Source organism: Lampetra fluviatilis, chromosome 36, assembly GCF_964198595.1.
Source record: "Lampetra fluviatilis chromosome 36, kcLamFluv1.1, whole genome shotgun sequence".
Classification (NCBI taxonomy): Eukaryota; Metazoa; Chordata; class Hyperoartia; order Petromyzontiformes; family Petromyzontidae; genus Lampetra; species Lampetra fluviatilis.
The window spans coordinates 8622075-8647214 of record NC_136310.1 but is presented as its reverse complement, the minus strand read 5'-3'; the positions used below and the strand labels follow the sequence as shown (position 1 = coordinate 8647214).

General features: G+C 52.8%; 1 protein-coding gene across 1 annotated transcript in view; it reads right to left on the bottom strand.

The window, feature by feature from the left end:
- Window positions 1–3043: 3043 nt before the first annotated feature.
- WNT4 (Wnt family member 4) overlaps window positions 3044–25140 on the bottom strand; it is a 31722-nt gene continuing 9625 nt past the window's right edge. Inside the window, exons 2-6 of the mRNA XM_078873323.1 lie at window positions 12034–12338; window positions 10547–10678; window positions 9703–9845; window positions 6335–6475; window positions 3044–3417 (exon numbers count right to left, since the gene is read on the bottom strand). Of these exons, the coding sequence (XP_078729449.1) occupies window positions 3091–3417; window positions 6335–6475; window positions 9703–9845; window positions 10547–10678; window positions 12034–12338 (1048 nt within the window). The 3' untranslated portion in view covers window positions 3044–3090. The remainder of the gene's footprint in view (window positions 3418–6334; window positions 6476–9702; window positions 9846–10546; window positions 10679–12033; window positions 12339–25140) is intronic.

Here is a 25140-nt window from a genome sequence, read left to right as displayed (position 1 = left end):
GTTCACGTTTCCGCGCGAGGTCAACCGTGGGAACGGGTGGGCAACCCTGGGTACGGGGCGACTGTGTCCCAGGGGGGGTGAGTATGATCGACGTTGGGGAGAGGAGGATGGATACGGGCCGTGTGTTCGTGGAACCAACCGACGGGCGTTTTAGTTGGCGGGGCTCTTAGCCGATGGCATCACTGCGGCCGCGCCGAATGCGCCGTCTAGAAACCCCGGTCGTGGAGAATCGACTGCACCCGGCGCGCTCCTGAAGCAGCGGCTAACCGATGGCAGGTTGAATGGAAATAATAAAAATAAAACTTAATAAAATAATTCTCACGACGTTTTCGGCCACAACGCAAGCAGCCGTCCTGCGTTGTGGCCGAAACGTCGTGAGAATTATTGTATTATGTTTTAGTTTTATTATTTTATTATTTCCATTCTACGTGACTTTACCGAAAGAACCAAGAAGATGAATCCGTGCAGTCGCGAAAGCTTTAAATCGAAATTCGGTTTAAAGCTTTCGTAGTAGCTCTTGTAATCTCTCATTTACTTGATACAGCTGTCGTGGCTGTGACGGTTCCACCTGAAGACGGAAGCTTGTGTTGCCTCCGAAACGTCGTGATTTTTATTTTATTTTACTTTTATTAATTTTAATTGTTTTAACCTACGTGACTTTACCGAAAAAAAACCTAAGGATATGAGTCCTTGCACTCACGAAAGCTTCAAATCTAGAATCTTGAGGACAACGTTCGGGAAAGTGAGAATAACGTCTCTGTTCTTCTGGTGACGTTCAAAGAGAGAGAGCGAGAGCGAGCGAGCGAGCGAGCTGGTGTTTTGTTCCGGTGGTGTTAAGAGAGAGAGAGAGGGAGACACAGTTCCCCATTGTGTTTGTTGTCTTTCCTCCGCAGCTCCGAGCACACATAGAGGTTGTTGTTGGGTTAGATAACAGGACCCTGCGGGGTGGGCTGGTAGGAACGAATAACCAAAGAAGATAAACATCATGTATTATTACACTTGTTAAGCCAGGAAAGCCCCACTGAGTCAAAAGGTTTTTGTAGGGTCCTGCCAAGTGTTTGCAGTAGGGGGCGATGTTGATACACGGACGGACGGACGGACGATATAATCTATTGGTGGTCTGGTCCACTTCGTTACTACCAGTATAAATGTGTCGCTAAACCCGCCACCACCCGACACAGCCAATTAGTAAGGTTCGTCAGGTAAACAGAACGTGCCGATTCGTTACTAATTCAGCAGACTGGTGTGTTGGAGAGTAAACTCACAACATTGACAAGTCGAGTACGACGTTTCGCCTTTGATTACAACCGGCATCATCAGGCGATCAGCCAGAATTGTGGAGAATGCCTTCCTGTTTCGGTATTGAATAGAGGCGGGGGGTAAATGTGATGTCGTCACTGTGAGCCGTACATTAAGTCATGTTGACCGTGTAACCATCCTGGCAGAAACTATCGCTAGCCCACCCAAACTCTCATCACGACGGTTTGAGTCCCAACCCTAGCGAAGGTCTACGGGAGGGGCACGCAGTGTGAGCTCGCCTCATCCCGGTTAAAGCCAGGAGCAGTCGTCACGATGCAACAACAACAACAACAACAACCGCCATTCGCCACTAAGTGGCGGTGACGTCACCACGACGCTTGTGCCAGGCCATGTGCACCTTGAGGCTGCCACGTGAAGTGTCGAACGCCCGCTGGCAGGAGGTCACGGGGCAGACCCAGCAGGTGCCACGGGTCGACTGACCGAGATGACCGAGATGACTGGCTGATGCACCACCTGTGCCCCCTACTGTGCCAACTTGCTGTGCTTTAGCCACCCGGCGCTCCGCTCGTTGTTGTGAGCGTCGCTCCTCCGCCCTCCGTTGTTGTTGGAGGGCGACTGCCTCCAACTGCCCAGTAGCGTCCTTCACGAGCCTCCTCCACTGAGGCCGATCTTGACACCGCTGGTACCAGTCACCGGCAAGTCCACTCAGCTCCACGTCCTCCTGTACCACATCACTCCATCTCTTCTCTAGCCCGTGCCGCACCCGTTTAGCCCCCTCGATCCGGCCGAACTAAAGCTGTTTAGGCATGCACACCCACACACACGCACACACGCGCTCGTGCGCGCGCGTTCCACTCCGCTCCCATCTGTTCTGTTCCGTCCCAGCCTTTCGCGCCACGACTCACTCACGCCTACACACACGCCAGGGTTGCCACCTGTCCTGCTTTTCAAATCCTTTATATTAAGTTCACTTGCTTGCTTGCGCGCTTACGACCGTGCAAATCTTTCGGTCGTTTTATAACCCACTTCCCGTGATCCAATCGAGCTGACATTTTGCACACAGACTCGTTGTGCGTGACAATTACACGTTTTAGGAAAAAATAAATTATATTTAATTACCAATTGTTTAATGGTGGCAGGCAATCATCTGACCCATAGGTGGCAGCCATCTCAAGCCAGAGGACGAGAGGACTCTAGCCGCCACGCATATAAAGGATTTATAGTGAAAAACTTTGTTTTTACGGGTTAATTTTTTTACCCCCAGTACGTCGTCAATATATATTTAAAGATAGCCGTCCTGGGAAGATCCGTGACTATGCAATCACACAGCGTGCTTCTCATCTCCTCTGAGATGTTCTTCTGCACGCCTCTCACCACGATACGTCCCAGTTCAATGCAACTCAAAGCGTCAACCCTCACGTTCAAGGCGGGCACGCACGCACGCCCCATCACTCGCTCCGCATCACCAACATGTCCCACCGCGCGCCCTTCCTTCCCCATCACCACTGTCTCCCATCGCTGGATTGCGTCCCACCCCCCCCCCCCCACATCACCCATCATCGCTCCCGTCGCTCATCCGCCCAGCTCCTACCATCGTCTCCCATCGCCAGCTCCCATCACCCCGTCTACCGTCACGGGCGCGCGTACACACATCCTCTCCCCCATCATCGCCGGCCAGCTCTCCTTCCCTCTCTCCATCTTTCTCTCTCCCCATCTCTCATCATCATCATCAGCAACAGTCATCTCTTGCCACGCGTTCGCCCGCCCGCCCGCCCATCCGTACGTCCGTCCGGTCACCCCCGCCGCTATCCATCGCCATCACCATCGCCATCACCGGCACGTGTGCATCTCCACGTGCTTGCGGCACTGCCTGCACTTGACGAAGCAGCACCAGTGGAACTTGCAGTAGCAGCGTTCCACCAGCTCGGCTCGCGTCGTGTGGAAGCCGCGGCCGCAGCACATGAGCTCGCAGCCGTCGAGGGCGCGCGAGGTGCGGTTGCACTCGCGGCCCGCCGTGCCCGCCACGCCCGCCTTGGGGTCAGCGTCGCAGAAGTCCGGGCTCGGGGCCACGTACACCAGGTCCTCGTCCGTGTGCGGCTTGAACTGCGCGTTGCGCGGCACCAGCTGCCGCCGCGTGCCGATCTTGCGCAGTTCCACCTGGGGCGTGTGGTGGGTGGGTGTGGGTGTGTGGGTGTGGTGTGGGTGTAGGTGGGTGTGGGTGAGTGAGTGTGGGTGGGTTTGTGTGGGTGAGTGAGTGTGGGTGAGTGAGTGTGTGTGTGTGGGTGTGGTGTGTGGGTGTGGTGTGGTTGTGGGTTTGTGTGGGTGGGTGGGTGTGGGTTTGTGTGGGTGTGGGTGGGTGTGGGTTTGTGTGGGTGGGTGGGTGTGGGTAGGTGTGGGTAGGTGTGTGTGGGTGGGTGGGTGTGGATGTGGGTGAGTGTGGGTGGGTGTGGGTGGGTTTGTGTGGGTGGGTGTGGGTGGGTGTGGGTGGGTGTGGGTGTGGTGTGGGTGTGTGTGGGTGGGTGGGTGTGGGTTTGTGTAGGTGTGTGGGTGTGGGTGGGTGTGTGGGTGGGTGTGGGTTTGTGTGGGTGGGTGGGTGTGGGTGGGTGTGGGTGGGTGTGGGTAGGTGTGTGTGGGTGGGTGGGTGTGGATGTGGGTGAGTGTGGGTGGGTGTGGGTGGGTTTGTGTGGGTGGGTGTGGGTGGGTGGGTGTGGGTGGGTGTGGGTGTGGGTGGGTGTGGGTGGGTGGGTGTGGGTGGTGTGCGTGTGGGTGGGTGTGGGTGAGTGTGGGTGAGTGGGTGTGGGTGAGTGGGTGTGGGTGGGTGTGGGTGAGTGTGGGTGGGTGTGGGTGGGTGTGGGTGGGTGTGGGTGGTGTGCGTGTGGGTGTGGGTGGGTGTGGGTGAGTGTGGGTGAGTGGGTGTGGGTGAGTGGGTGGATGTGGGTGAGTGTGGGTGGGTGGGTGTGGGTGAGTGAGTGTGGGTGAGTGGGTGAGAGTGGGTGTGGGGAGCACAGGAGTTAGCGAGCTGCGCTGTGAAACCGGGCGACCCAAGTTCGTGTCCCGCTCATGGACCACCCTGGTGACGATGATTCGAACCGGTCCCGGGACCAACCTCCACAAGGTCGACTCAGCCTCGTGTGCAGTGCCGGCCTTCATAGGTGCTCGCTACCAGCACTTGCCCCAATAGTCTGTTACGGCTACGCGGGGGATCTTTGTCTTTGTGATTGGGTGTGGGTGGGTATAGATGGGTGGGTGGGTGGTTGTGAGTGGGTATGGGTGGGTGAGTATGGGTGGATATGTGTGGGGGTGTTTGGGTATGAGTTGGTATGGGCGGGTACGGGTGGAAATGGTGATTATTCCGCTTAGGCGAATTCAGTGACGAATATTATCTCACGTTTTTTTTTTTTTACAATCGTGAACTTGCAACGCACCGCCGCTCACGACTCAGAGGCTCGACGAGTGACCAGAGAAGAGAGGAAAGGCAGCGGCAACCACACGGTGAGCTGGGACCAATCACACCCCCCGCCCCTCCTCCCAAGCTCTGCGGTGTGTACATGCGGGTTGGAAACCGGAGCACCCGGAGACAACACACGCGTGCGAGGGGGCAACGCTCTATCCCAGGGGGCCTACAACCTGCGCCTCCGGAGTGGCGCGCGGCTCTCTAAGGAACTGCGGCTCTTGAACGATCGAGTTTGTTACTAAATCCGGAAAAATTAACCCGTAAAAACAAAGTTTTTCACTATAAATCCTTTATATGCGTGGCATCGGTTTTCGGGCGGCTAGAGTCCTCTCGTTTTCTGGCTTGAGATGGCTGCCACCTATGGGTCAGATGATTGCCTGCCACCATTAAGCAATTGGTAATTAAATATAAAAAAAAAAATCCTAAAATGTTTAAAATTTTGCAATTTTTTTTTTCACGAGAATAAATTGTCACGCACAACGAGTCTGTGTGCAAAATGTCAGCTCGATTGGATCACGGGAAGTGGGTTAAAAAAACGACCGAAAGATTTGCACGGTCGTAAGCGCGCAAGCCAAGCAAGCAAGTGAACTTAATATAAAGGATTTTAAAAAAGTTCAGCTGCCGACCCGCTGCTCGATGTCGTACAGATGGAACAGTTGGGGTCCCAATGTTCGCTGCACCGCCTTCCCCTGGCGAGCCAGGGGTACGGTTCCTCCCCGCCCCCCCCCCCCCCCCCCACGGCGAAGGGAGTTTCGCAACAACATCATCTGTGTGCGGTGATCCAACAACCCCCCCTCGCCGCTACCTCCACAGCGCTGGATCGCGAGCAGCCACGTGCAGCGTAGCCACCCATAACAAGCAGCCGCCATTCGCCACCAAGTGGTGACGGTGACCACGGGGCATGTGCCGGGCCAGGTGCACTTTGAGGCCGCGTGAAGTGGCAGGTGGTCACGGGACAGACCCTGCAGGTGCAATGGGTTTGACTGCTGTGCCAGGCTAGGTGCAGGAAGAGGAGGTCATGGGACAGACCCTGCAGGTGCAATGGGTTTGACTGCTGTGCCAGGCTAGGTGCAGGAGGACGAGGTCACGGGACAGACCCAGGTGTCATGGGTTTGACTGCTGTGCCAGGCTAGGTGCAGGAGGACGAGGTCATGGGACAGACCCTGCAGGTACAATGGGTTTGGCTGCTGTGCCAAGCTAGGTGCAGGAGGAGGAGGTCACGGGACAGACCATGCAGGTGCCATGGGTTTGACTGCTGTGCCAGGCTAGGTGCAGGAGGACGAGGTCATGGGACAGACCCGGGTGCCATGGGGTTGACTGACTGAGATGACTGGCAGATGCACCACCTGTGGCCCCTGCTGTGCCAACTTAGCGTAGCCACCACAACCACCACCAGCGCCCAGCCGTTGTTATTATTATTCATATCATAATGTACGATGACGAGGTGAAGGTGAGCGTGCGGCAGAATGGCAACGAAGCGCCTTCATCCAGCAGTGGATAGTAGACAATGGCTGCTGCTGATGCTGATGATGATGGTGGTGGTGGTGGTGGAGATTGTGGTTGTTGTGGTTGAACACGTGGTGGAGGAGGGAGGAGGGAGGAGGAGGAGGCGCGTCGCACCTCCGTGGCTCCGTCGAACTTCTCCTTGAGCACGGAGCCGATCTTGCGGAACGGAGGCAGGGCCCTCCAGCAGGTGCGGACCTCACACGAGCCTGACACGCCGTGGCACTTGCACTCGACACGCATGTGCGAGACTACAGCCTGGAGACAACGGGGGGAGACACGCGGAGACACGTCGTGGCACTTACACTCGACACGCATGTGCGAGACTACAGCCTGGAGACAACGGGGAGAGACACGCGGAGACACGCCGTGGCACTTACACTCGACACGCATGTGCGAGACTACAGCCTGGAGACAACGGGGGAGAGACACGCAGAGACACGCTGTGGCACTTACACTCGACACGCATGTGCGAGACTACAGCCTGGAGACAACGGGGGAGAGACACGCAGAGACACGCTGTGGCACTTACACTCGACACACATGTGGGAGACCACAGCCTGGAGACAACGGGGAGAGACACGCGGAGACACGCCGTGGCACTTACACTCGACACGCATGTGCGAGACCACAGCCTGGAGACAACGGGGAGAGACACGCGGAGACACGCCGTGGCACTTACACTCGGCACGCATGTGCGAGACTACAGCCTGGAGACAGCGGGGAGAGACACGCGGAGACACGCCGTGGCACTTACACTCGGCACGCATGTGCGAGACTACAGCCTGGAGACAACGGGGAGAGACACGCGGAGACACGCCGTGACGCTTACACTCGACACGCATGTGCGAGACTACAGCCTGGAGACAGCGGGGAGAGACACGCGGAGACACGCCGTGGCACTTGCACTCGACACGCATGTGCGAGACTACAGCCTGGAGACAAGGGGGAGAGACACGCGGAGACACGCCGTGGCACTTACACTCGACACGCATGTGGGAGACTTGAGCCTGGAGACAACGGGGAGAGACACGCGGAGACACGCCGTGGCACTTACACTCGACACGCATGTGCGAGACTACAGCCTGGAGAGACACACGCGGACGCGTGGAGAGACTGGGAAGACACGCGGAGGCACACGCAGAGACACGCAGAGATACGCGGTGGGTCTCTCCGCAAGAGTCCGTGGGCCTCTATGCGAGAGTCCGTGGGCCTCTATGCGAGAGTCTGTGGGCCTCAATGCGAGAGTCCGTTGGCCTCCATGCGAGAGTCAGTGGGCCTCTATGCGAAAGTCCGTGGGCCTCTATGCGAGAGTCTGTGGGCCTCTATGCGAGAGTCAGTGGGCCTCTATGCGAGAGTCTGTGGGCCTCTATGCGAGAGTCTGTGGGCCTCTATGCGAGAGTCAGTGGGCCTCTATGCGAGAGTCTGTGGGCCTCTATGCGAGAGTCCGTGGGCCTCTATGCGAGAGTCCGTGGGCCTCAATGCGAGAGTCAGTGGGCCTCTATGCGAGAGTCCGTGGGCCTCTATGCGAGAGTCAGTGGGCCTCTATGCGAGAGTCAGTGGGCCTCTATGCGAGAGTCTGTGGGCCTCTATGCGAGAGTCAGTGGGCCTCTATGCGAGAGTCTGTGGGCCTCTATGCGAGAGTCCGTGGGCCTCTATGCGAGAGTCTGTGGGCCTCTATGCGAGAGTCAGTGGGCCTCTATGCGAGAGTCTGTGGGCCTCTATGCGAGAGTCAGTGGGCCTCTATGCGAGAGTCTGTGGGCCTCTATGCGAGAGTCAGTGGGCCTCTATGCGAGAGTCCGTGGGCCTCTATGCGAGAGTCAGTGGGCCTCTATGCGAGAATCCGTGGGCCTCAATGCGAGAGTCAGTGGCCCTCTATGCGAGAGTCAGTGGGCCTCTATGCGAGAGTCAGTGGGCCTCAATGCGAGAGTCAGTGGGCCTCTATGCGAGAGTCAGTGGGCCTCTATGCGAGAGTCTGTGGGCCTCTATGCGAGAGTCAGTGGGCCTCAATGCGAGAGTCAGTGGGCCTCCAGGCGAGAGTCCGTGGGCCTCTATGCGAGAGTCCGTGGGCCTCAATGCGAGAGTCAGTGGGCCTCTATGCGAGAGTCTGTGGGCCTCTATGCGAGAGTCAGTGGGCCTCAATGCGAGAGTCAGTGGGCCTCTATGCGAGAGTCAGTGGGCCTCTATGCGAGAGTCTGTGGGCCTCTATGCGAGAGTCAGTGGGCCTCAATGCGAGAGTCAGTGGGCTTCTATGCGAGAGTCAGTGGGCCTCCAGGCGAGAGTCCGTGGGCCTCAATGCGAGAGTCAGTGGGCCTCTATGCGAGAGTCTGTGGGCCTCAATGCGAGAGTCAGTGGGCCTCTATGCGAGAGTCTGTGGGCCTCTATGCGAGGGTCAGTGGGCCTCTATGCGAGAGTCAGTGGGCCTCTATGCGAGAGTCAGTGGGCCTCTATGCGAGAGTCTATGGGCCTCCATGCGAGAGTCCGTGGGCCTCAATGCGAGAGTCCGTGGGCCTCCATGCGAGAGTCAGTGGGCCTCAATGCGAGAGTCAGTCGGGCTCTATGCGAGAGTCCGTGGGCCTCAATGCGAGAGTCCGTGGGCCTCCATGCGAGAGTCAGTGGGCCTCAATGCGAGAGTCAGTGGGCCTCTATGCGAGAGTCTGTGGGCCTCTATGCGAGAGTCAGTGGGCCTCTATGCGAGAGTCTGTGGGCCTCTATGCGAGAGTCTGTGGGCCTCTATGCGAGAGTCAGTGGGCCTCTATGCGAGAGTCCGTGGGCCTCTATGCGAGAGTCCGTGGGCCTCTATGCGAGAGTCTGTGGGCCTCTATGCGAGAGTCAGTGGGCCTCTATGCGAGAGTCTATGGGCCTCTATGCGAGAGTCAGTGGGCCTCTATGCGAGAGTCCGTGGGCCTCTATGCGAGAGTCAGTGGGCCTCTATGCGAGAGTCCGTGGGCCTCAATGCGAGAGTCAGTGGGCCTCTATGCGAGAGTCAGTGGGCCTCTATGCGAGAGTCAGTGGGCCTCAATGCGAGAGTCAGTGGGCCTCTATGCGAGAGTCAGTGGGCCTCTATGCGAGAGTCTGTGGGCCTCTATGCGAGAGTCAGTGGGCCTCAATGCGAGAGTCAGTGGGCCTCCAGGCGAGAGTCCGTGGGCCTCTATGCGAGAGTCCGTGGGCCTCAATGCGAGAGTCTGTGGGCCTCTATGCGAGAGTCAGTGGGCCTCAATGCGAGAGTCAGTGGGCCTCTATGCGAGAGTCAGTGGGCCTCTATGCGAGAGTCTGTGGGCCTCTATGCGAGAGTCCGTGGGCCTCAATGCGAGAGTCAGTGGGCCTCTATGCGAGAGTCAGTGGGCCTCCAGGCGAGAGTCCGTGGGTCTCAATATGAGAGTCCATGGGCCTCTATGAGCCCGTGGGTCTCCCCGCGAGACTCCGTGGGCCTCTGATGAGACCAGCGGGCCTGTCGGCGAGACTCCGTGAAGCGCGTCCCTCACCTTGCGGCCGGCCTCGTTGTTGTGGAGGTTCATGAGCGTGCGCGCCGGGGATCCTCCCTTGCCGCGCTCCCTCGCGTCCACGAAGCTCTGCGAGAATGCCACTCCGTAGGCGATGTTGTCCGAGCATCCGGACCACTGGAACCCTGCACAAGGGACCACAACAAGAGGGTGTTGGAAGGGTTGGTGGGGGGGGGGGGCTCAGTGAGGGGGGGCCTCTATAGCAGTGGGTTTGTCGAGGATTGCCCTGGTTGGGGGTCCCTGAGGGTCTCTGTGAGTACCCCCCAACCCTCCCTGGAGATCTCAGAGGATGTCTGTGAATGTGGGAGTCCCAAACCTGAGGGTCTCTGTGAGTGTCTCCCCGATGGGAAAATCCATGAGGATCTCGGAGTTTCTCCCTGGTGGGGGTCCCTGGGGGTCTCTGTGAGTGTCTCCCCGATGGGAAAATCCTTGAGGATCTCGGAGTTTCTCCCTGGTGGGGGTCCTTGGGGGTCTCTGTGAGTGTCTCCCCAATGGGAAAATCCCTGAGGATCTCGGAGTTTCTCCCTGGTGGGGGTCCCTGGGGGTCTCTGTGAGTGTCTCCCCGATGGGAAAATCCATGAGGATCTCTGAGTTTCTCCCTGGTGGGGGTCCCTGGGGGTCTCTGTGAGTGTCTCCCCGATGGGAAAATCCTTGAGGATCTCAGAGTTTCTCCCTGGTGGGGGTCCCTGAGGGTCTCTGTGAGTGTCTCCCTGATGGGAAAATCCCTGAGGATCTCGGAGTTTCTCCCTGGTGGGGGTCCCTGGGGGTCTCTGTGAGTCTCTTTGCTGGTGAGGGGGTCCCCTGAGGGTCTGTGCGAGGGCCGTACCCTCAGGGCTGGTGCCGCTGACCGTGCGGTCGCATCCGCACTTGTCGAGCTCCCCGCTGCTGCAGCCTCGCGTCACCGCGTGGGCCACTGCGGCCGCCGCCACTGCGTACACGAAGGCCCCCTCCCGCGTGCCTGCAGCCAGCCAATCGGAGAGCGGGGATCAGCAACACGCCGACCAATCAGAAGGGCGAGAGATGGAGGGGGGAGTGGAGGAAAGTGAGAGATGGGCGGGGGGGGGCAAGGTGCTAATTCAACCAATCAGCCCCCTCTCTTCGGCAGTCTCCCTCCACTCCTCACCCTGGCTGACAAATTCACCTCACCTTTCTCCGACACTCACCCTGGCTGATTACTCAAGACCGCCCTCACCACCACCACCCCCTCACCACCAACACCACTCACCCTGGCTGATTACTCAACCCCCCCCCCTCACCACCCCCTCACCACCACCACCACCACCACTCACCCTCACTGACCACTCAACCCCCTCACCACCACCCCCTCACCACCACCACCACCACCACTCCTCACCCTGACTGACCACTCAACTCCCTCACCACCACCCCCTCACCACCACCACCACCACTCCTCACCCTGACTGACCACTCAACCTCCTCACCACCACCCCCTCACCACCACCACCACTCACCCTGACTGACCACTCAACTCCCTCACCACCACCCCCTCACCACCACCACCACCACCACTCCTCACCCTGACTGACCACTCAACTCCCTCACCACCACCCCCTCACCACCACCACCACTCACCCTGATTGACCACTCAACCCCCCTCACCCCACCATCCCCTCACCACCACCACTCACCCTGACTGACCACTCAACTCCCTCACCACCACCCCCTCACCACCACCACCACTCACCCTGACTGACCACTCAACCTCCTCACCACCACCCCCTCACCACCACCACTCACCCTGACTGACCACTCAACTCCCTCACCACCACCCCCTCACCACCACCACCACTCACCCTGATTGACCACTCAACCCCCCTCACCCCACCATCCCCTCACCACCACCACCACCACTCACCCTGACTGACCACTCAACCCCCTCACCACCACCACCACTCACCCTGACTGATCACCCCCTCACCACCACCACCACCACTCACCCTGACTGACCACTCAACCCCCTCACCACCACCACCACCACCACTCACCCTGACTGATCACCCCCTCACCACCACCACCACCACTCACCCTGACTGATCACCCCCTCACCACCACCACCCCACCTCACCCTGACTGACCACTCAACCCCCTCACCACCACCACCACCACTCACCCTGACTGATCACCCCCTCACCACCACCACCACCACTCACCCTGACTGATCACCACCCCCTCACCACCACCACCACCACTCACCCTGACTGACCACTCAACCCCCTCACCACCCCCTCACCACCACCCCCTCACCACCACTCCCTCACCACCCCCTCACCACCACCACCACCACCGCCTCACCCTGGCTGACGATCTTGCCGAACACGCTGGGCCCGCTGCGCGTCGTGCTGCAGTTCCAGCGCCGCTGCCGGAACTGGTGCTGGCACTCAGCGATGGCGACCTGCGCGCCTCGCCTCACCGCCTCCATCACCTCCGTGTGGCGGCGGCAGAGCTGCACCTGGCGAGGCGTGAGGCCGCCCAGGGACTCGCAGGCGTGCGGGGAAGACGACGACGACGACGATGAAGACGACGGGGAGGATGAGGACGATGATGATGATGATGGGTCAGAGGTCACGGCGCCCAGAGATGCCAAGCGCGAGAGCGCTCTAAAAGGAGGAAACGACAAAGAAAATGTATTTTTAAATCCTTTATATTAAGTTCACTTGCTTGCGTGCTTGCTTGCTTGCTTACGACCGTGCAAATCTTTAGGTCGTTTTTTAACCCACTTCCCGTGATCCAATCGAGCTGACATTTGCACACAGACTCGTTGTGCGTGACAATTAATTTTCGTGAAAAAATTTTTCCAAAAATTTACACTGTCTATGGAAATTTTTTTAAATATTTAATTACCAATTGCTTAATGGTGGCAGACAATCATCTGACCCATAGGTGGCAGCCATCTCAGGCCAGAGGACGAGAGGACTCTAGCCGCCCGTTTCATGATGACGCAAATGTAGACTAACCACATGGCATGAAATCCCTGCCCCCACGCTGTACAATGGAGACTATTTATAGAGCAGTTACATTGAAGCCGCCAGGTTCTTGAAAGTGGTAAAACGGGTCAACGCTAGTGCCCTCGGGAATATACGGGGCATGTCAAGAGGTGATCTTACATGTAAAGGATTTATAGTGAAAAACTTTGTTTTTACAGGTTAATTTTTTCGATTTAAAGCTTTCGTGACTGCAGGGATTCATCTTCTTGGTTCTTTCGGTAAAGTCACGTAGAATGGAAATAATGAAATAATAAAAAATTAAACATACGTCGTGAGAATTATTTTATTATGTTTTATTTTTATTATTTTATTATTTCCATTCTACGTGACTTTACCGAAATAACCAAAAAAAAGAAAATGAAGTTAACGATGACGATTGAGGTAAATGACGACATTTATGAGGTAAATAGAACTGTCAGGTAAACTACAATAACAACGATTTACACTATGAGACCTCCTTTACCAGTGGCAAAATATAGTAGTAGGTTTTTACCCTTTCAACTGGTACAAAAACCGACACCTTTGTACGACGGATCATTTTTGCAATAACCACAACACAAGCAGCCAAAATGCAAACAAAAAGAAACAACTCTGATGATGATAATGATATGCAGTCCTTGAAGTTGATTGGTCCACACCCGAGACGGCTTTCTTTAGAGCCTAGTCTCCCTTGGTGTTGCACCAGATGACGCCTTTTCTTAGAGCCTAGTCTCCATTGGTGTTGCACCAGATGACGCCTTTTCTTAGAGCCTAGTCTCCATTGGTGTTGGACCAGATGACGCCTTTTCTTAGAGCCTAGTCTCCATTGGTGTTGCACCAGATGACGCCTTTCTTAGAGCCTAGTCTCCATTGGTGTTGCACCAGATGACGCCTTTTCTTAGAGCCTAGTCTCCATTGGTGTTGGACCAGATGACGCCTTTTCTTAGAGCCTAGTCTCCATTGGTGTTGCACCAGATGACGCCTTTTCTTAGAGCCTAGTCTCCATTGGTGTTGCACCAGATGACGCCTTTTCTTAGAGCCTAGTCTCCATTGGTGTTGGACCAGATGACGCCTTTTCTTAGAGCCTAGTCTCCATTGGTGTTGCACCAGATGACGCCTTTCTTAGAGCCTAGTCTCCATTGGTGTTGCACCAGATGACGCCTTTTCTTAGAGCCTAGTCTCCATTGGTGTTGCACCAGATGACGCCTTTTCTTAGAGCCTAGTCTCCATTGGTGTTGCACCAGATGACGCCTTTTCTTAGAGCCTAGTCTCCATTGGTGTTGCACCAGATGACGCCTTTTCTTAGAGCCTAGTCTCCATTGGTGTTGCACCAGATGACGCCTTTTCTTAGAGCCTAGTCTCCATTGGTGTTGGACCAGATGATGCCTTTTCTTAGAGCCTAGTCTCCATTGGTGTTGGACCAGATGATGCCTTTTCTTAGAGCCTAGTCTCCATTGGTGTTGCACCAGATGACGCCTTTTCTTAGAGCCTAGTCTCCATTGGTGTTGCACCAGATGACGCCTTTTCTTAGAGCCTAGTCTCCATTGGTGTTGGACCAGATGATGCCTTTTCTTAGAGCCTAGTCTCCCTTGGTGTTGCACCAGATGATGCCTTTTCTTAGAGCCTAGTCTCCATTGGTGTTGCACCAGATGACGCCTTTCTTAGAGCCTAGTCTCCATTGGTGTTGGACCAGATGATGCCTTTTCTTAGAGCCTAGTCTCCATTGGTGTTGCACCAGATGACGCCTTTTCTTAGAGCCTAGTCTCCATTGGTGTTGCACCAGATGACGCCTTTTCTTAGAGCCTAGTCTCCATTGGTGTTGGACCAGATGACGCCTTTTCTTAGAGCCTAGTCTCCATTGGTGTTGCACCAGATGACGCCTTTTCTTAGAGCCTAGTCTCCATTGGTGTTGCACCAGATGACGCCTTTTCTTAGAGCCTAGTCTCCATTGGTGTTGGACCAGATGACGCCTTTTCTTAGAGCCTAGTCTCCATTGGTGTTGCACCAGATGACGCCAAAAGGCGTACAACTCAAAGATAGCTGCACTATTAATACTCTGATAGTGCGCCTTGTCGTGTGCCGTGCCGGCCTTCATAGGTGCTCACTAACAGCCCTTGCCCCAACATTTTGTTAAGGCTACACGAGGGATCGTTGTCTGTGTCTCGATGTGTCTGTGTCTCGATGTGTCTGTGTCTCGATGTGTCTGTGTCTCGATGTGTTTGTGTGTATTATCCTCTCAGTCATATCAGTCAACCCATAACACCTGGGTCTGCCCCGTAACCCTCTGCACCTAGCCTGGCACACCAGTTAACCTATAACACCTGGGTCTGTCCTTTGACCTCCTGCACCTAGCCTGGCACACCAGTCAACCCATAGTACCTAGGTCTTTCCCGTGACCTCCTGCACCTAGCCTGGCACAGCAGTCAACCCATAACACCTGGGTCTGCCCCGTAACCCTCTGCACCTAGCCTGGCACACCAGTTAACCTATAACACCTGGGTCTGTCCTTTGACCTCCTGCACCTAGCCTGGCACACCAGTCAACCCATAGTACCTAGGTCTTTCCCGTGACCTCCTGCACCTAGCCTGGCACAGCAGTCAACCCATAACACCTGTGTCTGCCAGGTGACCACCTGCACCTAGCCTGGCACAGCAGTCAACCCACAACACCTGGGTCTGCCCCGTGACCTCCTGCACCTAGCCTGGCACAGCAGTCAACCCATAACACCTGGGTCTGCCCCGTAACCTGCCAGCAGCGAAGAGCCACCCTTTACGTGGCCTCAACGTGCACCTAGCCTGGCACAAGCGTCGTGGTGACATCACCACCGGCTGTTGTTGTGTTCCCCTCTGTGTCTCTAACTCGGGACTCAATCCAGTCCACTTTTTTTGTTGCAGAAACTCAACAATTTCATCGGGAATACTTTATCCCCGGCACAGGAATGTGGAATCTTCGACCACGGCTCAGAGCCCACATTTCGGGACGAGAAGCGCCACACGGCACACTCACAAGAGGTCAAAGTCCTCCCCCCCCCCCCCCCCCCATTAAGCCTTTTAAAAGAATGTTGGGGCAAGTTCTGTTCGTGAGTAGTACCTATAAAGGCCGCCATTGCACGCGAAGGCGGTTTGGATGGGTGGCCCAACACTAAGCCCGGCCGCCTTTGTCTCTCCGGTGCTGCTATTCCACACACACACACCGCAACCAAGTACTCGCCTTATGGCTGAGCCGACCTAGGGAAGGCCCAGAGACCGGCTCAGACATACGCCGCCGATGCCGGTGGCTGTGAACGGGAATCGAACTCGGGCTCGTTGCCAAGTTGCTCGCAGCGGGCACTGCTGCGCTAACCACTGCGCCACCACTCCCCACAACCGCGCCTGTGACGGGAGTTGAACCGTGGCCACAGGAGTGTGCGGTTTGAGTGAGGGGAGGCATTGACCCATCCCGGTCATCATATGGGTTTGATTTGGGTGCGCGCGCGCGCGTGTTTTATTTATTTGTAATATTTATCTATTTATTTTTATGTTTTTCTTTTGTGTTACTTTGCTATTTAGACAAAACCCAGTGTAGTCAGCGATTTCGCCTTTTCTCTCTCTCTCTGGCGGAGATGTTTTAAAAGTGGCGATGCGGATGGTTGTGGTGGTGGTGTCGGGTCAGTGGGGAGCGGTGGTGTAGTGGTTAGCGCTACGCTGTCTATCCGTGTCTGTGTGTGTCTGTGTGAGTGTGTCTATGTGTCTGTGTGAGTGTGTATGTGTGTGTGTGTCTGTGTGTCTGTGTGTGTCTGTGTGTCTGTGTGTGTGTGTCTGTGTGTGTGTCTCTGTGTGTGTGTCTATCCGTGTCTGTGTGTGTGTCTGTGTGTGTCTGTGTGGGGAGCGGTGGTGTAGTGGTTAGCGCTACGCTGTCTATCCGTGTCTGTGTGAGTGTGTCTATGTGTCTGTGTGTGTCTGTGTGAGTGTGTATGTGTGTCTGTGTGTGTCTGTGTGTCTGTGTGTGTGTGTCTGTGTGTGTGTCTGTGTGTGTGTGTCTATCCGTGTCTGTGTGTGTGTCTGTGTGTGTCTGTGTGGGGAGCGGTGGTGTAGTGGTTAGCGCTACGCTGTCTATCCGTGTCTGTGTGTGTCTGTGTGAGTGTGTCTATGTGTCTGTGTGTGTCTGTGTGTGTGTGTCTGTGTGTCTGTGTGTGTCTGTGTGTCTGTGTGTGTGTGTCTGTGTGTGTGTCTGTGTGTGTGTGTCTATCCGTGTCTGTGTGTGTGTCTGTGTGTGTCTGTGTGGGGAGCGGTGGTGCAGTGGTTAGCGCTACGCTGCGCTACGAACCCGGCGCGCCGAGTTCGATTCCCGCTCACGGGCCAACGCCAGCGACGATTATCTGAATCGGTCCTGCGCCTCCCCTAGGTCGACTCAGCCTCAAATGTGGGTGTGAGAGTGTGTGTGGGTGTGAGAGAGTGCGTGGGTGTTTGTGGGTGTGAGAGTGTGCGTATCTGTGTGTGTGTGGGTGCGTGGGTGTGAGTGGGTGTGCATGTGTGTGGGTGTGAGAGTGTGTGTGTGTGAGTCAGTGTGGGTGTGAGAGAGTGTGTGAGTGGGTGTGGATGTGTGTGGGTGTGAGTGTGGATGTGAGTGAGTGTGTGAGTGTGCGTGTATGCTCGTTAACAGCACTTTCCCCAACAGTCTGCTGAGGCTATACGGGGCATCTTTGTCTTTGTCTTTGTGCGCGTGTGGGGAGCGACATGTGCGCTTCGATCCCAGCAACCCTGGGATGATCTGAACCGGTCGTGGGCCTCCCCTAGGTCGACTCAGCCCTAAGCGAGTACCTGTTGCGACGTGTAAACATCGCCGCTGGGGAGACAAAGGCGGCCGGGAGTGGTGCTGGCCGCACACCCCCTCGTGTGCAGTGCCGGCCTTCATAGGCGCTCGCTAACAGCACTTGCCCAAACAGTCTCTTAAGGCTACACGGGGGATCTTTGTCTTTGTTGATGATGATGGGTTAGGTGACCGATGGTAGTGGTCATGTTGTTGATGTTCATGGTGGCGGGGATGTTGTTAGTTGTAGTGATGTGAGTGATGATTGGAGTGGTCGTAGTTGACATCTGCGAGAAAGAACTTCATAGCTCATCGGATTCACTCCAGCACAAATGCATATTCTGATGATGGCCGTGAAGATGGTGATGTTCTTGTGCTTAGCAGTGATGGTAGTGGTCGCGTGGTGATGTTAATGATGGCAGGAGTGATGATGATGGCGGTGCTAATGAGGATGTTGGTGGTAACGATGGTGATTCATCACTGTAATCAATTGAACAGGAAACAGGATAACAAAACACAGCATCACTTTTATCAGTGACCCTCCCCCCTCTCTCTCTCTGCCCAACTCCTTCCATCACCCCTCTCCTCTCCGACCAGATCTGCACTCCTCCGTGTTCATTCTATTCCTGCTCTCTCCCCTTCTGACGAGGGCGGAGTTGACGTTGATAGAAATGGTGGTGTTGGTGATGGTAGTGGTGATGATGATGATGGTCATAGTGGTGATGATGGTGGTAGTGGTGATGATGATAATGGTGGTGGTAGTGGTGATGATGATGGTCGTAGTGGTGATGATGGTGATAGTGGTGATGATGATGATGATGGTGGTAGTGGTGATGATGGTGGTGGTAGTGGTGATGATGATGGTGGTGGTAGTGGTGATGATGTTGGTAGTGGTGATGATGATGATGATGATGATGGTCGTAGTGGTGATGATGGTGGTAGTGGTGATGATGATGATGGTCGTAGTGGTGATGATGGTGGTAGTGGTGATGATGATGATAATGGTGGTGGTAGTGGTGATGATGATGGTAGTGGTGATGATGATGATGATGGTCGTAGTGGGGATGATGGTGGTAGTGGTGATGATGATGATGGTCATAGTGGTGATGATGGTGGTAGTGGTGATGATGATAATGGTGGTGGTAGTGGTGATGATGATGGTCGTAGTGGTGATGATGGTGATAGTGGTGATGATGATGATGATGATGGTGGTGGTAGTGGTGATGATGGTGGTAGTGGTGATGATGATGATGATGATGGTCGTAGTGGTGATGATGATGGTAGTGGTGATGATGATGATGATGGTCGTAGTGGTGATGATGGTGGTAGTGGTGATGATGATGATGGTCGTAGTGGTGATGATGGTGGTAGTGGTGATGATGATAATGGTGGTGGTAGTGGTGATGATGATGGTCGTAGTGGTGATGATGGTGATAGTGGTGATGATGATGATGATGGTGGTGGCAGTGGTGATGATGGTGGTAGTGGTGATGATGATGGTGGTAGTGGTGATGATGATGATGGTGGTGGTAGTGGTGATGATGGTGGTAGTGGTGATGATGATGATGGTGGTGGTAGTGGTGATGATGGTGGTAGTGGTGATGATGATGGTCGTAGTGGTGATGATGGTGGTAGTGGTGATGATGATGATGATAATGGTGGTGGTAGTGGTGATGATGATGGTAGTGTGGTGATGATGATAATGGTGATAATGGTATGAAACTGATGACCGTGTTGTAATCATTGTGGCAGTAATTATGGTGTGTGAGTGACGATGATATGGTGGTGGTAGTAGTAGTGATGATAGTGGTAAAGTGGTAGTGGTGGTGATGGTGATGATGATGTTTGCGTGGTCTTGGTGGCAACGATGATGATTCATTACTAATATTACACAAACAGGAAACGTGATAGCAACAAAAACAACAGAATCACTTTTTTTTTTATCAGTGAGCTCTCTCTCTCCTTTCCTCTCCCCGACCCCAGCCCTCCACGATCTCCCACCCCTCTCTTTTGTTTACGATCAGTGGAAACAAGAAGATGCTCGGTGTATTCGGCACTTTGCTTCGTTCATCATTTCGTAATTTTTTTTAAACTTAGCTTTATGTAAAACTCCCACCTCTCGCTCACTCTCTCGCTCACTCTCTCGGTCACTCTCTCGCTCACTCTTTCGGTCACTCTCTCGGTCACTCTCTCGGTCACTCTCTCGGTCACTCTCTAACTCACTCTCTCGGTCACTCTCTCGGTCACTCTCTCGGTCACTCTCTCGGTCACTCTCTAACTCACTCTCTCGGTCACTCTCTCGCTCACTCTCTCGGTCACTCTCTAACTCACTCTCTCGGTCACTCTTTCGGTCACTCTCTCGCTCACTCTCTCGGTCACTCTCTCGCTCACTCTCTCGCTCACTCTCTCGCTCACTCTTTCGGTCACTCTCTCGGTCACTCTCTCGGTCACTCTCTCGGTCACTCTCTCGCTCACTCTCTCGCTCACTCTCTCGCTCACTCTTTCGGTCACTCTCTCGCTCACTCTCTCGCTCACTCTTTCGGTCACTCTCTCGGTCACTCTCTCGGTCACTCTCTCGGTCACTCTCTCGCTCACTCTCTCGGTCACTCTCTCGCTCACTCTCTCGGTCACTCTCTCGCTCACTCTCTCGGTCACTCTCTCGGTCACTCTCTCGGTCACTCTCTCGGTCACTCTCTCGCTCACTCTCTCGGTCACTCTCTAACTCACTCTCTCGGTCACTCTCTCGCTCACTCTCTCGGTCACTCTCTAACTCACTCTCTCGGTCACTCTTTCGGTCACTCTCTCGCTCACTCTCTCGGTCACTCTCTCGCTCACTCTCTCGCTCACTCTCTCGCTCACTCTTTCGGTCACTCTCTCGGTCACTCTCTCGGTCACTCTCTCGGTCACTCTCTCACTCACTCTCTCGGTCACTCTCTCGCTCACTCTCTCGCTCACTCTCTCGCTCACTCTTTCGGTCACTCTCTCGCTCACTCTCTCGCTCACTCTCTCGCTCACTCTTTCGGTCACTCTCTCGGTCACTCTCTCGGTCACTCTCTCGGTCACTCTCTCGCTCACTCTCTCGGTCACTCTCTCGCTCACTCTCTCGGTCACTCTCTCGCTCACTCTCTCGGTCACTCTCTCGGTCACTCTCTCGGTCACTCTCTCGGTCACTCTCTCGCTCACTCTCTCGGTCACTCTCTCGGTCACTCTCTCGCTCACTCTCTCGGTCACTCTCTCGGTCACTCTCTCGCTCACTCTCTCGGTCACTCTCTCGGTCACTCTCTCGGTCACTCTCTCGGTCACTCTCTCGGTCACTCTCTCGGTCACTCTCTCGGTCACTCTCTCGGTCACTCTCTCGGTCACTCTCTAACTCACTCTCTCGGTCACTCTCTCGCTCACTCTCTCGGTCACTCTCTCGCTCACTCTCTCTCTCTCTCTGCCATGCTCTCTCTCCGTCTCTCCGTCTCTCGATGTGGCTGTATTTGTAGAGTGGCGATGCCGCATCGACTACCAACATCGATCAATTCCTGGAGAAGCTAACCTGGCGCGAGGGGCGAAACGTCGGACAACGCGTTGGCCGAACCCGAGCGCGCACAAACAAAGATCCCCCGTATAGCCTGAACAGACTGTTGGGTCAAGTACTGTTAGCGAGCATCTATTAAGGCCGGCACGGCACACGAGGGGGAAGGGTGGCCAGCACCACGCCCGGCCGCCTTTGTATCCCCAGTGGCTATGTCTACTCACCGCACCAGGTACTCATTGAAGGCTGAGTCGATCTAGGGGACGCCCGGGACCGGTTCAGATAATCGGCACTGGGTGTCGGCCGTGAGCATCGACTAACCACCACATCGATCAATTCCTGAAGAAGCCAACCTGGCGCGTGGAGCGAAACGTCGGACATGCAGCCGAACAACGCTGCACGCACACACGTGCACACGTACACACGCACGTACACGCACACACACACACGCACACACACGCACACACACGCACACACGCACACACACGCACACACACGCACACACGCACACACACGCACACACGCACACGCGCACACACGCACACACACACACGCGCACACACGCACACACACGCACACACACACACACACGCACACACACACACACACGCGCACACACGCACACACGCACACACACGCACACACGTGTGGGACGAGCTACACAACAGCGGACATCCCTCGCCGGGTGCGGGGGGGGGGGGTCGATTCCCGACTCAGGTTACCGCCCCCCCCCCCCCTTTAATGCGCAGAGATTGTACGCGGGGAGCGGTGGCGCAGAGGTTAGCGCCGCACTACGCTCACGAACCCCAGCAAGCATCACTCGCCCCTAATTGCAACTCATTAACTAAGCAACACCACAATGTCCAATCACGTGAGTGGATGGAGCGGTGGCGCATCGGTTAGCGCACCGTCCTCCTGACACCTGCCCCCCCCCCACTCTCAGCTGAACCGGAGTGGTGAAGTATGGTCAAACAACCCCCCGACGGCTCTGACGCTTGTGTGAGAAAGTTTTCATCTTCTTGGTTCTTTCGGTAAAGTCATCACGTAGAAGGAAACACAATAAAATAATGAAAATAAAACGTAATAAAATAATTCTCACGACGTTTCGGCCACAACGGCTGCTTGCGTTGTGGCCAAAACGTCGTGAGAATTATTTTATTATGTTTTATTTTTTTATTATTTTATTATTTCCCTTCTACGTGACTTTACCGAAAGAACCAAGAAGATGAATCCCTGCAGTCACGAAAGCTTGAAATCGAAATAAAATACAATTCTCACAATTGTATTTTATTATGTTTGAGAATTTTATTTTATTATGTTTTATTTTTGTATTTTATTATTACTTATTATTTTATTATTTTATTATTTCCCTTCTACATGACTTTACCGAAAGAACCAAGAAGATGAATCCCTGCAGTCACGAAAGCTTGAAATCGAAATAAAATACAATTCTCACAATTGTATTTTATTATGTTTGAGAATTGTATTTTATTATGTTTTAATTTTGTATTTTATTATGATTTATTATTTTATTATTTTATTTTTTCCATTCTACGTGACTTTACCGAAAGAACCGAGAAGATGAATCCCTGCTGCAGTCGCGAAAGCTTTAAATCGAAAGCTTTAATCGTGTGAATGTCCCCTCAGGGGTTCAATAAAGGATGTGAGTCAGGCCAGACGATTCACCGAAATGGTCTCTGGAATGGTTAAATAAAGGAGGTCAGCCACAACAGAAAATTCATCTGAACTGTCTCTCAAATGGTTAAATAAAGGCCGTCAGTTACAAGAGATAATTCATCTGAACTGTCTCTCAAATGGTTAAATAAAGACCCTCAGTTACAAGAGATAATTCATCTGAACTGTCTCTCAAATGGTTAAATAAAGACCCTCAGTTACAAGAGATAATTCATCTGAACTGTCTCTCAAATGGTTAAATAAAGACCCTCAGTTACAAGAGATTATTCATCTGAACTGTCTCTCAAATGGTTAAATAAAGACCCTCAGTTACAAGAGATTATTCATCTGAACTGTCTCTCAAATGGTTAAATAAAGACCCTCAGTTACAAGAGATAATTCATCTGAACTGTCTCTCAAATGGTTAAATAAAGGCCGTCAGTTACAAGAGATTATTCATTTGAACTGTCTCTCAAATGGTTAAATAAAGACCCTCAGTTACAAGAGATTATTCATCTGAACTGTCTCTCAAATGGTTAAATAAAGACCGTCAGTTACAAGAGATAATTCATCTGAACTGTCTCTCAAATGGTTAAATAAAGGCCGTCAGTTACAAGAGATAATTCATCTGAACTGTCTCTCAAATGGTTAAATAAAGACCGTCAGTTACAGCAGATTATTCATCTGAACTGTCTCTCAAATGGTTAAATAAAGGCCGTCAGTTACAAAAGATAATTCATCTGAACTGTCTCTCAAATGGTTAAATAAAGGCCGTCAGTTACAGCAGATTATTCATCTGAACTGTCTCTCAAATGGTTAAATAAAGGCCGTCAGTTACAGCAGATTATTCATCTGAACTGTCTCTCAAATGGTTAAATAAAGGCCGTCAGTTACAAAAGATAATTCATCTGAACTGTCTCTCAAATGGTTAAATAAAGGCCGTCAGTTACAGCAGATTATTCATCTGAACTGTCTCTCAAATGGTTAAATAAAGACCGTCAGTTACAAGAGATTATTCATCTGAACTGTCTCTCAAATGGTTAAATAAAGACCCTCAGTTACAAGAGATTATTCATCTGAACTGTCTCTCAAATGGTTAAATAAAGACCCTCAGTTACAAGAGATTATTCATCTGAACTGTCTCTCAAATGGTTAAATAAAGACCGTCAGTTACAAGAGATTATTCATCTGAACTGTCTCTCAAATGGTTAAATAAAGACCGTCAGTTACAAGAGATTATTCATCTGAACTGTCTCTCAAATGGTTAAATAAAGACCGTCAGTTACAAGAGATTATTCATCTGAACTGTCTCTCAAATGGTTAAATAAAGACCCTCAGTTACAAGAGATTATTCATCTGAACTGTCTCTCAAATGGTTAAATAAAGACCCTCAGTTTCAAGAGATAATTCATCTGAACTGTCTCTCAAATGGTTAAATAAAGACCGTCAGTTACAAGAGATAATTCATCTGAACTGTCTCTCAAATGGTTAAATAAAGACCCTCAGTTACAAGAGATAATTCATCTGAACTGTCTCTCAAATGGTTAAATAAAGACCCTCAGTTACAAGAGATAATTCATCTGAACTGTCTCTCAAATGGTTAAATAAAGACCGTCAGTTACAGCAGATTATTCATCTGAACTGTCTCTCAAATGGTTAAATAAAGACCCTCAGTTACAAGAGATTATTCATCTGAACTGTCTCTCAAATGGTTAAATAAAGACCCTCAGTTACAAGAGATAATTCATCTGAACTGTCTCTCAAATGGTTAAATAAAGACCGTCAGTTACAAGAGATAATTCATCTGAACTGTCTCTCAAATGGTTAAATAAAGACCGTCAGTTACAAGAGATAATTCATCTGAACTGTCTCTCAAATGGTTGTCTCTCAAATGGTTAAATAAAGACCGTCAGTTACAAGAGATTATTCATCTGAACTGTCTCTCAAATGGTTAAATAAAGACCGTCAGTTACAAGAGATTATTCATCTGAACTGTCTCTCAAATGGTTAAATAAAGACCCTCAGTTACAAGAGATTATTCATCTGAACTGTCTCTCAAATGGTTAAATAAAGACCCTCAGTTTCAAGAGATAATTCATCTGAACTGTCTCTCAAATGGTTAAATAAAGACCGTCAGTTACAAGAGATAATTCATCTGAACTGTCTCTCAAATGGTTAAATAAAGACCCTCAGTTACAAGAGATAATTCATCTGAACTGTCTCTCAAATGGTTAAATAAAGACCCTCAGTTACAAGAGATAATTCATCTGAACTGTCTCTCAAATGGTTAAATAAAGACCGTCAGTTACAGCAGATTATTCATCTGAACTGTCTCTCAAATGGTTAAATAAAGACCCTCAGTTACAAGAGATTATTCATCTGAACTGTCTCTCAAATGGTTAAATAAAGACCCTCAGTTACAAGAGATAATTCATCTGAACTGTCTCTCAAATG